Source organism: Xenia sp. Carnegie-2017, unplaced genomic scaffold, assembly GCF_021976095.1.
Source record: "Xenia sp. Carnegie-2017 unplaced genomic scaffold, XeniaSp_v1 HiC_scaffold_22, whole genome shotgun sequence".
Classification (NCBI taxonomy): Eukaryota; Metazoa; Cnidaria; class Anthozoa; order Malacalcyonacea; family Xeniidae; genus Xenia; species Xenia sp. Carnegie-2017.
The window spans coordinates 8,691,133-8,710,653 of NW_025813485.1; the positions used below are offsets into that span (position 1 = coordinate 8,691,133).

The 19,521-nt window shown below is 34.6% G+C and overlaps 1 protein-coding gene and 1 long non-coding RNA gene across 2 annotated transcripts in view; one reads left to right on the top strand and one right to left on the bottom strand.

Annotated features, from left to right (window-relative positions):
* Positions 1-277: 277 nt before the first annotated feature.
* Positions 278-19,521, bottom strand: part of LOC124447187 (ubiquitin carboxyl-terminal hydrolase 19-like) — a 36,460-nt gene continuing 17,216 nt past the window's right edge. Inside the window, exons 11-24 of the mRNA XM_046998079.1 lie at positions 17,270-17,380; positions 16,713-16,796; positions 15,617-15,711; positions 13,920-14,037; positions 12,748-12,845; positions 11,171-11,314; positions 11,018-11,049; positions 9,811-9,888; positions 8,647-8,735; positions 7,360-7,411; positions 6,553-6,625; positions 6,251-6,397; positions 4,809-4,981; positions 278-947 (exon numbers count right to left, since the gene is read on the bottom strand). Coding sequence (XP_046854035.1) covers positions 418-947; positions 4,809-4,981; positions 6,251-6,397; positions 6,553-6,625; positions 7,360-7,411; positions 8,647-8,735; positions 9,811-9,888; positions 11,018-11,049; positions 11,171-11,314; positions 12,748-12,845; positions 13,920-14,037; positions 15,617-15,711; positions 16,713-16,796; positions 17,270-17,380 — 1,824 coding nt within the window. The 3' untranslated portion in view covers positions 278-417. The remainder of the gene's footprint in view (positions 948-4,808; positions 4,982-6,250; positions 6,398-6,552; positions 6,626-7,359; positions 7,412-8,646; positions 8,736-9,810; positions 9,889-11,017; positions 11,050-11,170; positions 11,315-12,747; positions 12,846-13,919; positions 14,038-15,616; positions 15,712-16,712; positions 16,797-17,269; positions 17,381-19,521) is intronic.
* On the top strand, positions 18,185-18,604 carry LOC124447190. The gene is made up of 2 exons (XR_006948645.1): positions 18,185-18,288; positions 18,401-18,604. It is a non-coding gene; the product is annotated as an uncharacterized LOC124447190 (long non-coding RNA).

The following is a 19,521-nucleotide window of genomic DNA, read 5'->3' on the forward strand; positions in this document are numbered from 1 at the left end:
AGAATCGTCTGAAAAGACGGCAGGTGGACTGTATTGGCTAATGATTCCCTTTGCAAGCTAATATTATCAGTCGATTTGCAGCAAGTGTAGCGGACTCACGATGGAGCAAATGTCAAAGTTAACTATTACTTTTTGGCAAAATATCTACGAATTTTTGGGAAAAGCAGAAGCAAAAGCAATACGATGCCAATATCTGATACCAAGAAAGGTATAGGTTTTTGCAGCCAAATTTCTACAAATCAATCAAATCAAAATCAATCAAATTCAAAGCAAGCTATTTCTAGAAAGTCTCAGTTTAAACTTTATATCCAATCTTAGCGACAAAGATGCACTTGTACTATTTTTTCATTATCAAATTTATTCACCCCCAAGTATAAATATTAAAAAAACACTCAGCTATCTGCAATAAGATCCTACTTAGTCCAAAATATCTTCAAGAAAAAACTCGCTGCTCTTCACATCAGAATTTATTCTAGAGTCACTTTCGCTCTTCTCCAACGTGACATTGGTATTCTCATAGAAAACTTCTCTATTGTCACGTTCTTTCGATGTCTCAACTTGATTAAAATTTGACGTCACAGAAGGATCGGAATTGTCTAAATAGTCGTGTTCCACTTGATCACACAATTTGGTAGAAGTGTCATTTGGTAAGTTTTTACTCCCACTTGATTTCTCGAACCGACTGGAGGGCTGTAAATCAGTCGACTGTTCCAGACTACGATTACTGGTCGCATATTTTGCGATCACATCCTCTTCGAAATTCAGCGACATTTCAGTGAAGTTTTTCAACTTTCTGCGGTTGTAAACATCTCCATTGATTGATCCAAGAATTTGGTGTTCAGTTTCTATGGCTCTTCGACGATAGAACAAAATATATGCTTGAGTTTCGGCCTCAACTTCACTCTGTTTTGCGCAACAAACTTTACTATCGTCGTACCTAAGCCAGCCTAATAAAAGATGCAAAAGAACTTATGATATACTTAAGGAATACAGTTTATATCATAAGGAAAGTAGTTAGTATGTAAACTGGTAATTCTAATGAAGTGAAGGAATGCGCAGTTGAAAATCAACTCTTTACTAATGAATGGCAAATGGTAAAAAATCATCGCACGTTGACTGCTCGAGAGGGGCATGCCGGATATGGGTATCGGCATCCGATATGTGTTAACACATGCTTATCCGGCAATATCCGATAAACTTTTGCTGGATATTTACCGTACACTGGGAGATAGCTACTCTTATTACCCTTTACGAGACAGAATGCAAAATAATTTTTGTACCTGAAACAGAAATTTATGCATTACTGTCACTCATTCTCAGTCAGAAATTGTTAGGAAAGTGATATAGCTCTAAGTATTTTCAAGCCAGAAAAACTTCATACAGCAAAAAATATTTGTTAAGGTGAACGCGTTAGGGGCTGATTACATGACCTTGGGTAGCCGGGATTCAACGAAGCGCTACATCATTTTGGGAAATGGAAAAGATACGTCACAACAAAAATTTTTTGAGAAATTTCTCTATGCTCTGACTTTATAAGATTGCAAAACCGATATAATGAGAAAAAATAACTTAGCCTGATGTAAAAATTAAAACTAAAATGACATATGAGACATGAGAAAAGGTTGTAAGTTTTGTGTTTAAAGTTTTTACTCTTTTCAATGACTCAAAATCATTTCACGCCTCGCTGAATCCCGGTTAGCCGGGGTCATGTAAACAGCCCCTTAGACTAATAACATAATATAATTTTTAACAAAAGTAAAGTTCTGAACGTGCTTTGTTTAAGATGTACCTTCAGAGCTTTATCAGCTATAGCCTAATATCAGGTATTCGGGGATATCAATTTTTTGACAGGTATCCGGGCGGCTGCTATCCGGCACTATACGGTATCTGGCAAAGTTCTACCTGGCATATCCCTAAAGCTAGAACTAAATTAAATCTTTTGCATTAACGTTTTTCTGTTCCGAGGCTTGCATCAGAGAATACGAATGTACATAAATTCCTCTCCGGTGACTTTGGCATAAACCAGTGGCGTAAACGCTAAATTAAGGTCAGCAGACCAGATTTTGTTCGTTTTTTTTTCTGGGGGAGGGGTAAATCAAAAGAAAATTCAAACCACGTTCTAACTGTAAACGTAAAAGCGTGACCAGGACTTTTAACCTTCACGTTTACATGGAGCACTCTTTTATCTTGTGAGCCTTCATTTTAATTTCATATCCATATATGAAATTAAATATATATTTAACGAATAGATAACATTTAACCGTTGTTCATACAGTTATAGAACGAGCCGCCGGGGCGAGTGGTCAATTTTAGTTTTTATTACAAATGACGTCTTACCCGTGTATCTATAACTGTACAGACAACAGTTAAATGTTATCTATTTGTTAATTATATAATAAAATAAAAAAAAATTCCCAAATTTCAAACGGTCAAACAATTTGTTTGCTTTGTCCCCCAACACTGGAACATTGAAAAGTCTCGATTTTGCAAACATCACGCTTACTTGATCTATTGGATTAAAGAAATACTATTGGCTAGCTTAATCACGTGATAAAAAGTGATTGGCTAACAAAATAAACAAGCAATGGCTGATCAATTTTGTTGAAATTTTGTTATCAAAGACGAAGTACAAATCGATGCTTGAAAACCAGGCTTTTTTCTTTTCTTTTTGCCCAAATACGTCCACTGCTTCAACTAGGCATTCTTAACTTCTTTATTTAAGGTAAATATTCAAGGTAATACTTGAATATCTAAGGTAAATATTCAAATATTTCCGCTAGTTTGTCATTTAAAAACAAGAAATTTTCTGTGATGCCAATTCCGTGCGTCTGTCCTCTTATGGATCATATCTCTCGACCAATGAAATTGCTCAAATTCTTCTGGTTATTATATAAATATGTATTTACTATGAACAAATCAATCGATCGCATCAGAACTCCGTAAGTCGTGATCAAATAACGAGCCGAGCCGAACCAAATTATCATTTAAGGAGAAAGAAGCTTGAAATGATAATTAAACACCATTTAACTATAACCTATTAGAAACTCTGAATCTTTTTAACTCGACTTTTTATTTGTTCGATTCCCTCAGTAACCTTGTCCTTGTATGGGCTTGGCATTCGATGTGAAAACCGAAAAGCAGTCAATGTTAGTCAAAGAAACAACGTACAGCTCATTCATAGCAATGAAAATGAATAAACTACATTACAAACACCGACAAATGTCGAATGCCACGTCTTCCATCAATCACCACGTAGAATTTCTATTCTATGAGTCTGAACTCAGATTAGCTATAATAGATATGTCAAAGAATACTTTTGTCCAATATTGACTTCAATAAACTCTGTGCAAATCAAAGTGATCTGCTATTTCTTGGTTTACGTGCAGTAAAATGATCTGATTCAGCCTCTTTAACTTGTATCATGCTAGACCGCACGAAGTTCTTTAAATTGAAAGGGCTGATAAATTCCTCTTGCCTTTGCTGAGGTCATGGAAATAGTGGAAAATTTTATTTTGGACTCAAAATAAGGACTTTGTGAAAATTGCAGCTTATGCGATTCCTTTATTTATGTTCCTATCACCTTACGATTTGGATACTTTCTTTGAAGAGCTTTATATTTGCAGGAACTTCCACAGAGTGCTTGACGTGTTACACAATAATGAAAACGGAAGGACTGTCCTGTAGTTCATAGCCAGAGCTACGTGTTGTACAAATTGATCACTAACCGAAACATTACCCATAAATATTTTACATAGCCCTAGGCCACAGCCGACATACTAGTTAAACAATGAATCAGTGATCGATTGCTGTAGAACACGGAATTATTCAAACAATCCAAACAATGAGTACAAATACAACATGTGCGTATTGTAACGTCCCGGCGGCTATTGTTAATGTGCAATGGTAATTCATGCACTAAAGCTACGGTTTGTAGTATGTACGGTTACTCATTGTATGGATTGTTTTTAATGTTGCCATGTTTCACAGGGTCATCAGTGCCGAATGCAAAAATGTTTAATCTTCGAGGACATCAAGTATTTCCTTGCATAATTTGTACTTGGTAGAACAAAGACTTGGTTGCCGTTGGAATCGTAATTAGGGAGCTTTAGCAAAGACTACGAGAACGACTACGAGTACGAATTATGTCATTTTGGCGCGAAAACATTGTTGCAACAACAACAACACGTAGCCGTTATCAATCTGAGTACGATGTTTTGTAAAAAAATTCGTACACCAAGATTCAAACATTGTTCAGATCAATATTCAAGTTTGAATTTGTTGCTTATAGTTTTACAAGGATCGTATCATATGTATTAACTGCTGAATGTCATTTTGACATTGTGTTAACCCACACAGATAAGGAAAAAAAAATTCAGTGTTCTGTCATGCAGCCCTCGAACAAAGTACACAGTAGCCAAACAGATCAACAAACGATGGAATACAACCACGCATGCGCAACAGCTACTCACAAAAACCGGTTTCGGGGTTGGAACGTGTTTGAAACGAACTTAAACGCAGTAACGCTGATTATATGCATCGATAATCACAGAACTAAAATTTCGGCATTGAGGAGATCGATAGAAGCGAAAGTAAGGCTTGTTTCAAACGTCGCATTTTACATGAGCCAAATGCATTTAAAACAAAAGATGATAAGGACTTTTATCCCATTTTCTTTTGTTTTAAATGCATTCGGCGCATGTAAAACGCGACGTTTGAAACGGGCCTAAGCATTAGTCAAACTGAAAAGCAATGTATCATCGAGAAGTTGGCATACGATATAAACATAAGAAATAAATGAAGGAACTTACCATCAGTATTTGTCATATTAACATCGCTTAATTCCTTTTCCGTATAAGGTTTACAAAATGCAATGTAATGACCAAAATTCATGAAACCGTAATGACTGCATACGGCCCGAAGATCATATACGTCACGATTACTTCGCATTTTAGGATGTGTGTACGGAGACATATCCAAGCCTCTGAAAAAAAAATAAAAACTTGTAGTAATCAAGTTTTAAAGTAAATGGTTTGAACCCGGGATCAAGTTTACCACACGCAAAAAGTAGATTCTATTTTAAATATGTAACAATTGTTAGTGTGTTCTTTGGATCTTTTCATACTATCATAGCATCATTGACAAACCGTTGAATTGTTTTATAAATAGTAGTACATTTAATAAAAAGTACATCACAGGCGTGGAACGTGTCTGAATTACCTTAACAATAAAATAATAAAACGCGTGCACTGATTGGTCCATAGCTGCATGAGTTTGCATTGTGCAAACCGACCTCAGTTCAGTGACAGAAAATTTGCAAATCAACCATGAATACGTGTTAAAAAAATCATTGTCCATCCACAATGCAACGCGCGCTCAAATGATCTTCGCGGCCATTTTCGTGGTTGAATTATTACACAAACGTTTGTAATCCGTGGATATTCTATGCATTTGTGGATGTACAAAAATTTGTGTCGTTTTTGGATGAAAAAAGTGTTTTCGGAAGCTTGCTAGAGACATTTCTTATAAACGTATATGTTTGGGTGAGCAAATAACTATTCAAAACTATGGCAAGCTCAATGTTTGAAAACATACTTAAAAGAAAAACACCACAACTTGGTATTCAAATAAAAACTTAACATTTGGAATCAGACGTTTGTCGAAGTTGTACGAAAAGTCTAAGGAAAGATCACTGATCGATGGAATTAATTATCATATTTAGCACGACTATAAACAAGAGGGGCACGTTGCATTGTGGTTCACAATCATTCTTTAAAGGAAAATTAAAACATTAGTTTTAAATTTGGCTGTTTTGCATCATTGCATCATAAATGAAATAAAAGATGGCTTTCGTGGTTTGCACTAGCTCATGCAAACACAGAAAAATCTTTTATTTTTCAAATAACCTATACGACCCTATAGCTACATCATAAAATTTGTACTGTGCAATTACCATATAAGTGAAAGTTACAGCACTTATTGTATAAAAAAGAAAACAATTCAGAAGAGCGCTTATGTCGAGGGTATATGTAAGACGAGCGTTTTACTGAGCCATACACATTCGAACATTCGTTCCCAGGAGGTAAATAATCGTGAACCTCTCCGTATTTGAAAATCATTCGAGTGTCAATTTTTTACACATTAAACATACTGAAACCGAGACTTAAACACACTGAAGACGAGTATCATTTCCTGCCATAATTGAAAAAATCCAACTCCAAAAAGATACAAATACACTTTACCGACAACTTACTCGAGCGGGAAATGTACACGTTTGCCAATTTTTTGTCCATTGACGGAATAGGAAAAGCGTTTGAGGTGGATGACTAAATGTTCAGGGTGTCTGCAAATCATAGTCTTTCTCGTCGCAGCTCTCACGTCTTTGCAATCTTCGCATTTCCTTTGGAAGAATAAATCGTTTCGTATTAACTAATCATTCAGAGAGAATAACTCGTATATTGTGTTGAGACGTCGATTGTGAATGGTAAATGGTGAATACCAAGTGGACCATTTTCTTGGGAAGAATTTGCAGACTAGGTGATGTACAAGCCTTACCAGCCACATTCTTTACTAATGTTCTCCGCATTCCAATAGAACTTAAGACATTCTTTCAACGAAGAAGAACTATCTGAAAAGAAAAATACACCTTAGGATAAATCATGGTCTAGAAACAGATAAGAAAATCTCAACGGCAAGCATTAATTGATCGTACTTGATGTAGGTGAAATGACATGAGTTATACATGTCGAAGGACTTGCAACATCTTTGACATGCATGCCCAGGCTAATATAGTCTGCAGTAAATTTATCACACAACTTTGATGCCTAAAAACTATTTCTAAAATGGAATTGCCAATACGCTTTTCTTTCACACCCGCAAACATGCAAAAGATGAAGATGAATTCTGTTCTTATTGTTAAATTAACTTAGTGAGTATGTAAAAATCGGAAACTAACATAATAAAGTTCGAAAACGTCGTAGAGCAATTAAAATACACTCAGTATAAACTGCGGAAAAGTAAACTCATGTTCAACTTGACCAATCACAAAGCTCAGTTAGTGCTATATTTCATTGAATCAACCGCAACATCACATTTACGTCACTGAACAATCCCAAAATTCCATGCATAAAATACTATCACTACAATATTTCAAATTACGCAAGAAAGATAAATCATTAAAAAATGGTACGTGCACATGAATAAAAACCATGCGCATCTAACTCGCATAAAAAGCCATTAGAAAGTAGCGAACACCATAAATTGAAATGTGAGTCTTTTCATGTTTTGTGTATATCACATCTTATATATACGAATGAAGTTTTCAAATCGAAAATTCGTTGATTTTTGTAAATTCATGCATACCTTCAGGAATTTCGCACTTTGATCCAACTACACTTTCATCAACATCACACTCCTGCAAAAGAGATTATTAAAAAGCGCTTTTATAAGGGTTTTTTTTAATGGAGCATTTACAAACAAAGTAAATCATTAATGTAAGAATCCGGTATATGTACTTTGAAAGTGTTCGAAAACAGATATTTCAAAAAAGATAAAAAACAGTAGCTATATGGTTTGGAAATTTTATAATGTTGGAAAAATATTACTAATCGGGTAGAAAATTCCTATTGCATAATTTTGTTGGAAGTGACTCAATAATGCAATTCCAACAATGTGTAACCGTACGTCCTGTTCCCATTGCACAATATCGAAAAAGCCGATATTGTTTTATGGTGAGTAGTTTATCGGTCTATTTAAGTTGTCCACTCTCGCGAAATAAAGGCATGGTACGAGTCTGAAACAAAAGTGGTTTCCTTCTCCAGGTCATAAGTATGTCGAAATGATCTCAACTGCTTCCGAGTGTAGAGCGAAATTACTCCATTAGTAGTCTCAAATATCAATATCAAGTCTTCAAATGCAAGAATAACTGGTAAGGCTTACTTGCTACGGCACCAAATTATAAGTATCTTAATAATCTACTTTCATGTACGTAAGTCTCGAATGTGATTGGAGAGCAGTTTTGCTGTAATTGCACAAATAAAATGTATAGCAGCACTGAAAAAATTCATCAATTGCACTGTAGAAATTCGCAATTACTCGGTAAAACTGTAACCCTCTAATTGATTAGCTGAAAAGAAGTAAAAGCTAAGCAAACTTTTATCAATTCAGAAAATGGTGACCGTTATAAGTAAACAAAGATTTCCAAAAAGCAATCGTGTGAAATTCAAGAACTACAAAATAATGAAAAGAAATAAAAACAAGTACTGTTTTATCTTTTATGTTTCACAGTAATTAGACATGAAACTATACAATTATACGAATACAAATTGCAAAATTTAAACAAAACAAAACCGGTTATTTTTACGGAAATCAGTATAATAAAACCCGATGTAGATCCAACAAAACCAAAAAACATGAGATGTGCACGAGAAGAAAAAGTTATTTGGTCGGTACAACGAAAGCGTACGTTCGCTGGTGCTGCAACTGATTGTTGATTGGTAAATGAAACTTTAATCATAATAAATATACAATTGTACAAAGAATATTTATGCTTCTGCAATGTAAACACAAAACACATAGCACATTTATACGCAATATAAATGATATAATACACCAATTGGAAACATATGAACGAAAAAAAGATAAATTTACCAACTTATTACGTTCCTGTATTGTTTTAACCCAGTCAACAGCCAGACAAATGGGTTCGTCAACCATTTCCTTTTCTTTTGAGCTCAACACTAATAAAAAAAATACATGTGCCGTTCATACACTTTACAACTAAGCCTATATACTTATTATCAAAACTACATCATGAAATCTTGAGCATGAACCAAAACTAGTACCATGTATTCACATCTGATGAAGATGTAGACTAAAACATCATGTTTTTTATTCATGATCAGTTTATATTGAAATCAATGCTGATTGCTTATAATAACATATAAATTCAAGGATATGAGCCCGACGATTATCAATTTTTAGGCGTCCTTGTTTTACCCAATGACCTAGAACCCAATCTACTAGATACCTGACTCCGCAAAAATTCTAGAGTTACAAGTGAAGCATACCGCCATCTTTAAAGGTTGCAAAACTGACGATATTGACGATTAATACCTGCTTTTTTTAGTTGATATACAGTTGCGAAGTTAATAGTATAAGTTTAGTTTTTAAAATGTTTGATAGGATTGAGTTTTTGAACCTTCTTTTACCATATTTTTAGTTTGAGTTTTGCTTTTTACCACCTTGCCTCACCTTGACACGGTAGTTAGATATTTAGAGGATTGAGTTCTTTATCATTGGTTTTACCAGGCAGTTTTCCAATTGTATTGCAAAGACATTTAAAATTAACAAATACATCATACATTCATTAAATACATGAACAGATGAATACATAAACAGATGAACAGATGTGTGAAGGTATCAAAGTTAGATATAGTACGAAAACTAGCATTACCTAAAGCCAATTACGCAAAGTGATGTCATAACAATGTTATTTGCAATATGACAAAGTTAAAAATTTCCAGAAAAAGGAGCTACAAAACATGATTCTACTGAAGAAGTAATAAAAACGGAACATTGTTGATCAAATGGTCAAAAAAACAAAACAATACTAATAACTCTCGACAGCCAAACTGTTTACACAAATTTAAGCATAGAAGAAGTGATCATAAATTATTCAAATTTGTAGAGAAAAACTGGTGCTAATAGATCAGAATGTGCTAATTTTGCAAACAATCAAACGAAAATATGGTCCTCAAGACGTCAAATAAATGCAAAAAATACTTTGATGAAAATGGATTTTTGAATCTTTACCTTTATCACTTAATTTAGTTCCTTTGGTACGATAGTCCGTAATCTTCCCCAAAAATTTTAAAATAAGACTAGCTGAATCTTAAGAAAAACAAAAAAGGTTTGTTAGCAAAGCAAACTTTTTCAATTTGGCGACCTTTCATGGCAGTGATGTCATTCACTATGAAAGCCTCGTTTATCATAGACCTAACTAGTGGCGGAACCAGTGTACGTAAATTACAGCTCCTCAATTTTAAATTCAAATTACTTTCAGAAAAGCACTATTGGTTTTTAATTTTCAAAGAATAAAATTTTACCAATGGATTACCCTCTAAGGTGTTTAGAAATGTAAATATACGCCAAAATATGCAGCTGTTATTTATTTTGAGGTAGTCTAGATCCGCCAGTGGACCTAACCCTAACACGAACCCTCAAAAACAGCCAATATCCATCAATATAGCGAAATACAGCTTTTGTAATGAAAAGTGGTAAAAAACAAAGCCATGATATCGAAATCTGCGAGACGTATTTGATAATTAACAAATAGAAAACATTTCCCGAGTTTCTATAGAGTTATATAAACACGAGGGAAAGTTTGGGAGAAACGGGAAATTGCGTGGTAAGCGCGATTACGAGGAGCGAGTGTTTGCAAGCAATTTCGAATTTCTCCCAAACTTACACAGGTGTTTGTACAACTAAATAGAAACAAGTCAATGTGTTTTACATTTCGCTTATTAAATAGCCTTTTGAAAACAATATTTAAAAGATAAATTTATAGATTTAATAACAAATTGTTTATGTTTTCGCCATTAAAATTTCCCACAAAAACGACGCAACCTACGAGATTCTTGGCAGACTGAAGTCCCGTGCAATATTATGTTATGTCAACACGGCTTTTTCGAGCATTCGACGAATCAGCGCTCGCGTTTTCAACAGATTATTTTATAAACACAAATATTTTCTTATAAAAAGTATGAAATAATCTAAATGCCCGAGTAATTAAGTCAATCATTCTATTAATTTAGATAAATTGAATTCCTATCTGTTTGTAGATATTAAATCATTTTTCAAGTTTCTCGAATAATTCAGGTTTAAAGGTGCAATTAGTCAATTTATCGTTTTGGAAGTCTAAAAGGCCACAAATTTGAAGTCAAGTTTGAGTCTTCGATAAAAAATCATACCGTAAAAATTGAGGCCACATGCATTTTAAAACTCTCAAAAGATTACCTACCAGTTTCATCTTTACCATGCGTAACCGAATACCTTTAATAAAAGGTAAAAATGCTTTCGTGAATAAAACTTAAAACAAAGTTTAATTGTCATCACGTTGTTCAAAGAGGCAGATGCAAAAGCGGAGAACAATGATTTCCGTGAAATGTCAAACCTTCCATAGTGAATTGCTTTCTTCATCAAGTTCTCGATAGTTAAGTCAGCCTGAAAAATACTGATGACGAATGGCGTACCAACAATTCTCGGTTGAAACTCGCAATAGTGACGATGGTGCTTCCAATGAATCTTTTGACAATTACTAAAACATTATATGATATTATTATGTTAAGTCTTGCCATATGCAGCATTTACGTATTTAAAGAATGTGTGTCAATCAAGATGCATTGCGCGCTTTTGTTTATGTTTACATCGTTACTTTTTGAGCTTGCAGCACACTGAATTCAATTTCACTGCGTCGTCTAGTTTATATGAAAAGCTAGTAAAAAAACTTGATTCAAACTCTCTTTTACATTAATTACTATTGTCTTAGTTGCATGGACTACAAAAGCAAAGTCCGCCATTTTCTCGACCCACAAAATGGCCTTCACGCTGTGATGCACCTTGGTTAACAATATTCTTTAAGATGTATGAACTATTTTCCACGATAATGTACACGTTCGTAACCAACGTCTACAATTCACAATGCGACGAGATTTAAGCGCCTGTATCATGTTTTCGCAATAGAGCTATGTAGATAGTTCCGAAGAATTTAAACATATTTTCAATATATTTTATTATTACAAAATATAATCTTCTTGCCTTTCCTGGAGCTCAAACTCGGTGATTATTTGCTCGACCGTAAAATTAAAAAAAAAGGGCGAGAGCTCAGATCTGGAACACGCTTAAAGTAAACATCGTACTATTTTACACATAATCTCCTCAAAAGCATAGCTATTTTTTCGAATTACACACGTGCGTGGCATCTTGTGTTTTGGATTTTGAAATACATCTAATTTTAAACAAAATACAAGAAGAACTCCCGTTGTGACGTCAAAAATAACATTAGTTACCAGTTTTTCTAAACTGGCACTCAAAACTTTACAATGGAAATAATCTATTTAGATAGAATTGACGATTTTAAGAACATTTTCAGGATATTTTATAAAACGAAAATTTGATCTTCTTGACTTTTTGAGCCTCAAAGTTGGCTTTTTTCTTGTTTCACAGTGAGGTGCTGTGAATGTGTCTAGTTCACCTAACATGACGTACATTGGAGAACTCGCTGCTTTTTTACGCTGTAGTTTATAGTGATTTTTGTAGCAAAGTCGAGGAATGTATTTTTATTAAACTTTTGTTATATTGTGTACTTTATTATTGAACTACACTATAATTCTACAGGGTTAAAAAGCAGCGTGTTCTCCAAATTTTTGTCTTATAAAATATATTGCAAATGTTATAAAAATCATCACCTCTATTTAAATAGATTATTTCCCTGAGGGTGATATAGGCACTTTAAGTAAATTATACTCAGGTAACGTGATAAATACCGAGTATAGAAAGGCTGCTATAGTGCTCGAAATCAAATGAACGGTTGAAGAATCATATTCTTCACATTAAACTTCCCGTGCGAGCACTCAGCACGCTAAGTATGATGTTGAGTCTCACTCTTTTACGATTAAATGCGATTTATAAATAAAAACGGTTTAGAAATCAGTGACGTGACACGCGACGTGCAAAAATTAGAATTGTCACCTGTTACAATATGCAACTTTGCAACATTTTGAACAATAAGATAAAGCCTTTTCAAGTCCGCAATAAGTACATTTTTTCACGATCTTGTGGGTGAGTCTCTAAAAGAAAAAGACGAATAATTACAAACGACTTTACATTCAAAGAAGAAAATGACATCGAAAATTGTAGAAGATAATATAAATAATAATGGCAAGCAGTAGCGTAGCCAGCCCGCAAGTTTCGTCGTGCTATGCAAACTTTTCTGTGTTCACTCACTGTGCAAACAATGGATTTCAAAAGAACTGAATAATGTTAAAGATCTGAAATGTACGTGGCATGAACAAAACATGCAAGCTGGTTACGCCCAAATGGAAAGTGGCAAATAAAGTGGCAGGAACCACAAAAGATTTACAAAATAAGGGGGGGGGGCATATTCATGCATGCATTCTCTATTTTATTAATTCCTACTGACAAGGGGCCGTGGAGCATTGATATGCATATATGAATAATAGCACCCCCCCCCAATTATCAATGCTACGCCGCCTTTGCCTACTGAAGTCAAATGGGATTATGGCTTAAAACGGATTAAAACACATGAATAAATTAATATTCCCACCCCTAATCATCCATCGTTCGCAGTCCATAAATATCATGGTTTCATGGGTGGCAAAGTAATTTAAACAATATGATTAAGTATAGGTTTACCTCATGGACAATAAAGTATCAAATATTCGAGTGTACAGTTACAGTGTCTGTTTAATACATATGTATTAAACATATGCAAACAGAAAAATTGACAATCAAGCCACAACTTCACATGAGAAAAACAAACAAGTCTATCATGCAGTTCAAACCGATTTCATCAATAAAATAATTAATGATTGTCCATTTACTCCTGCTCTGTGATCATTTCTGTCTTTGTAAATTATATGTAATTATATGATTGTATGCATCAGGGCGGGGCGGGAGGGGAGACCTGCACATTCCACTTTTACGAAAATCAACCATTTCATAATAGGAAAACTACTATTACATCTTGAGATATCTAATACACTCCCCCCTGTCAACTTTTCAAAACAGATTTAAGTCCTTTGGTTAGTTCATTCATATTTTGACACATTCTGCTTGATTTTACATTTACATGAGTGCAGCTGTACGTTTAGTGAACGAGATTGTACATTGCAGCATCATACCTGAATCACAAGAAAGTTCAAAACACGATCATAATTCAGTTTTTCATGTGATGCTTCATATTCACACAACTTGTCGTTTTCCATATTTGCACCATTTTTTGATCCTAATATCTCGCAGCTTAAACAAAAATAAAACAATGTAATTTGTTACGATATTCCTTTTATATTAACAGGTTAATTGAAAAAAAACAAGTCTCTTTATAATTGTTTGCTCAACCAGCGCGATAGAATCGAATGCATTGTAATAAAGTTACTCGTTTGCGCCGTTTTCAGACCACTCCGGAGTTGTGTAAACGTAGTTTAAGAGCAGAAAGGATAATATGTGAGCAACCATACCAAGAATACATCACCGATGCAGTACTTGGCTAATTTGAAAAACACAGAAAAAGTTGGAGGAGCTGCTTTGCTGTTGTCGATTTTGTTGTCGATTTCGTTTACACTTTGAAAGGAGAGCAGAGAAAAATTTTAAAGTGGTGCAGGGTTTGTACGAAAAGTGTAAACGAAACAGTGAGGTTACATGGAGTATAGGGTTGGCAAAAAAGATAGTTTCACTTGCTAAGGATCAACAGTCTACTGCAATGAAGAATGTGAAAAAGAAATGAAAAAGCATGTGCAGGCATGGTTGATAGGGTTAGTTTGACTGCTTTACAACACAATAAATCAAACTTACCATTTGCAGTGACAGAGTGACAGAATAAACAATAAGAACATCTGAGGGAAACCGCATATTTTGGAGACAGGGCAAGGCTAAGATGCATTGAAAATGAGGTAAAGAATATGCCAATCTAAAGAAAGACCACTTACGGACACACCAGAAGACAACATATGAATACACCGAGAGACCACATATGTAAACACTGAATGATCATATGATGCCAGTTGCTGTGAGACAAGAGGATGGGCTTAAGAGAAATTAATGTAGACACGTATTTCGATGTGATGACGCCCGAGGTAAAAAGGCAAAAGAAAACTATTCGTGAACATAACTTTGCCAAACCAATGTATATTTCTTCAAAAAATATAAATTATATGTTCGGTGAAATTGAATTCAAACATCTCAGAAAACACAAAATGCTGCTACATCTTAAATGATGTTCATGTGCTTTGCTTCAAATGCTGCAAGATTATTTGAATGCTTTTTGACCAGTCGTGAAGCGATGTAACAACATCGTAACATGCAAAAAGGAAGGTAGGAACTAGAACGCCAATAGGGGATGTGGTGGCGGCAAATGCCCATAAATTTAGCTCTGCCCAGTGAATTGTAATATCACCTGGAACGCTAACAACGCCTCAAATGAAGTTTGTTTTCTCATTTTTTGGAAGTTTCATGATATTATTAAAGAAAATCAACAACGATATAAATGAAATACAGGCGCACAATTTAGCCATGAAAGGTTTTACCACAAAAGATTTAGTAATAAACCTAAAAACTCAGATATAAATGAATCATAACTGGCTTCGAAATGGCGTATAGAACTAGCATTATAGTTTTGCAGTTTATATTACAGATCACTGCGATACCGATTTCTTTGGAAAGTACAGCATGATCACTCCCACCGGGGAAGAGCGGAATATATGAATATCCCTCCCCCAAAATAACGTTGGGGGTTTCAGCCCTGTCAAAAAGTATGCATGTATGCATATATGCATATGAAAGTAAGCAAATCTAGACATAACTAAATAATAGCTATACTTACGCAATAAGAATTTCCTCATTGGCTGATATCGAGACTTCGTCAAATTCATCGAAAATTTCAATTATCCTGTTATAATGCGAGCGAAGTAAAAGCAGCTAAAATGTAAATAAAGAAAAAGTGGTAAAATATCATAGGACAGACGTCAAGCGTGTAACAGTCACAAGAGATCTGATTTGAGAAATTTATAAAGACATTCGGCAATCATTGCAAATGAGGTTATTATCACGCAATTAAAACCATTTTTAGACGAGGCTGAATATAATACCAAGTATTATTCAGAACGAGATGATTGTTATCTACCGATGCAAAGCTGAGGCGAATAACGTTGATCGAGATCGAATAATTCTTGATATCATGCGAAAACCGAATTCACTAATTGTACTATTACATGCACACTAATAAATATAGAAGCTTTTAAACTACTTTGTACGGAAGTCGTAACGTTTTCCGTGCCTCGACATTAAATATTTTTTTGTCCTTGTAGAAAACTTGTACTCTCCTTTTGCTGATTTGATGGTCATTTCACGATAACATTAGAAACAAACAGTTTCCCGTATTAGAGTAACTTTTGAAGACAGTTCCGACTATATTTTTTTTATCTTAAAACTTAAAACATCTAACGTCTTGTATTTATTTCGTTTGGTCACGACATAAATTTTTTGACCAAGGGCTGGTTGCATGAGGCCTGGATAGCGTTATCCATTGGATAGTATGGTTTTCGAACTTGTTAAAAAGATATTTATATATTTTTCTTACGACAAAGAAATTTTGGAATCTTAAAAGCATTATTTCATTTCAGTGAAATGCTCAACTTAAATCTTATATTTTGGCCTTTAGAGATATTTTTAAACGTTGAAAAAAAGTTGCTGTCCAGTGAACAGTGCTATTTGACCTATGTGCTACCGCCCCCTGAAGGTGAGCAATTACCACTTATCAACGGAGCATGATAAAATTAGAAGTCAGTGTTTCATTTTTTGAAACTATGCAGAAAACAAAAAAAAACAACGTACGGTAATCTTATAAGACAAAGCGTAAAAACGATACTGTAACTGCAGGTCGTTAAAATACAAAAAATTAAGCAGGTAAATATGCTTACTCTATTGCTTGGTAGATGAGCAATGTCACAGAGTTGTGAGATGACATCAGATCGTCGACTTCTTGGACAAACCTTTACTTTAGCCTACAGTAAAACAAACACACAGTAAAAATTAAAAAGCAAATCTAAGTTTAAGTCATTCGCATAAATTCTATATAATTCAAGAAAAATGGAATGTGAGGATTATAGTCGGGTATTCAGGCTTTTGTTGTTTTCAATTAATAATTAGCCAGCATTTGGAGAGCCAAAATGAGAGAATCACTCTATGCTCTACTGCTACTTTGATCATTAATATACTGATAGGCATACATGCTACGCGTTCAGACCATTTACTTTATAAGTATCTGAACGTTGTGAATATAAAAGTGAACACGAGAGCCAATGTTGTTTATGCTAAACAGAAAGCTACTGAATGAGACTTGCATATGTTGCAAATTTGCAACGGAGAGCACACAACAATATGACAAGATCGTTTGAGCTGAAATACTATAAAAAAAGTTGACTCCTTGCATGGATAGTAAAATTTTCAACAGATCTTTTCTTTGCATCAATCGTACCTTTAATGGCTTTTTTTCTACATCTAAATAGTACACGTAGGCAGTCACAAGCTTGGGATCATCGGGGATTGGTAGATTCAATTGCATCCAATGATCAAAACTTGAGGATATCTACAAAGTGGTCAAAAATATCCATAAATGAATTGTAGGCAATTGAAAAACAACTGTTTTTGTTTTTGTTTTTGTTTATGCTTATTCTTATGTCGATGTTCACGTTTATCTACCAAAAGACAAGAGAAGGTGGTTGTATACTCAATGTTTATGTCTATATTATGAAGACCCTCCAACTCACGTCTACTTATCATCGATGTATTTTAAGTCAATTTTGTGAACACAAGATAAAAACAATGAAACATTGACGATGGCGCGAGAGCATTGTAGAAAGGTGAGTTGTTAAACTATCTAAAATAAACAGACTATGTTCCTTTCAAACAATCAATTTCAGAAATCCGAATGGTTTTGTGAGACATATTATTTCAAGTTGTTACACCTTGTCGCGTTTCTATTTGCGATTAACCAAAATCTAAAATCAGAAAAAATTATTCCATTCGTGTATACAACAAACATAAGTTACAATACACGTGTCGCCATGTTGGGGCAATCCCACAAATTAATGTTAATTTATGGTTGAGCAACGGCACTTTGATGTAACCAACCAACATGGCCACTTTGACCTCACGTACGAACACTCTGCAGTCCTCAATAAGTTCAATTGGTGGTTTGTTGCCATCATTTTGCTAATCATTTTCTGTCCATCATAAAAAAGTCTTCCATTAGTGGTGTGTTGCCATCATTTTAATGTCGCCACATTTGTCTTTTCACGAAAAGTTCTCCGCTGATATTAGTGACCTTAAGATTTAACGACGCGCTCATCTACAACGCGAGCGGAAATGAATTTTAAACCAATGCACATGTGCGTGCGTCGTTGAGTTTCGTCTTGCTTCTACAACGCGGCGTCTTTGCTTAATCCCACGTCGTCCTACATCGAGTGTGGAATTTTTCACAAAAAAAGTTTTAAAGTAAGTATTTCAGCTTTTAATTCACCTGTTACAATTGTCTGTGGAGTTTGGTATGTGATTGATGTGTTGATATTTATCTGTGAGTAAAATATGTTTACATTTTTGCTTTTAGCAAAGCAAGAAAATGGCAGAACACTTTTCATCAGCATCAAGTGATTGCTCATCAAGCACACCACTAAATTCATCGTGATTTAAATTAATTGTTTAGCTAAATTAACATCCAGTGGCTTTGAAATTTGTCTTACTTTGTAATAACGGTTTGTGTTCCCTTTTATGTTTGCATAAAAATACTATACAACGGCTACTGATATATCAATTTTGGCCACTATATATTTCTAAATTGTTCTTTGAACGCGAAATATCATACAAAAGCGCAAATTCTTCTTCGTTTATCAAAGCGGCGTCATACGCAACAGCTATAGCATTTTTTGTTTTTTTTGAAGGAGGCCATTTTTTTGAAAGTATAGGTAGTGAACTCACAAGTTCGCGTCGTTAAGGAAATCCAATCTTAATGACTTAACTTACAATCACACGCGGACGCATTCGCACCAGGCCATGCGCGCCAAACTCGCGTCGTTGTAACGCGCGTCGTGAAATCTTAAGGTCCCTAATGTGCTAGAACAAAACCAAGACCAGGACTCGTTCCCGGTGTTTCCGCTAGTCGTACAAATTGTGATTATTAGTAGCTACTTTTTAGCAGTGTGAAAAATCGTTTCGTAATGGTTGTCAGCCAATGAAGAACGCGAAACGATTTTTTCACACGTGCAAAAACGTTTCCTTCAATCGCATAAAAGCTGAAAAATTTCATCGAAGGCAAGTAATTTCCGAGCGCATTTTGTTATGTTTTAAGAATTCTTATTTTTGAAAATGTTTTAAACAATGTTTGTTGGTCACGCTTTTGCTGAAAAATGTTTTGTCGTGTTAAGCTTTTCTTTAATTTTTTAAAAACTTTTTTTCTACTTTTCTCATATTCTTTCGAATGTTCGCTTCATTATATTTTCAAGCTATAGTTTGCCATATAAACGTTCAATATATTGCAAATCATATCTCTTCGTTAGAAAAGGTCAGCATCAACAAAATAAAGAAATTTGAGCACGTAGAGAAATCTATATGTGCATAATCTTTTCGCTCCAGTGCTCATTTCTATCATTCTTGGGCACCTTATACATCAACCTTTGTTTCATTTTCATTTTGTTGCTCTTCCAGGCATCTTTCCATTTCTATATATCGTAG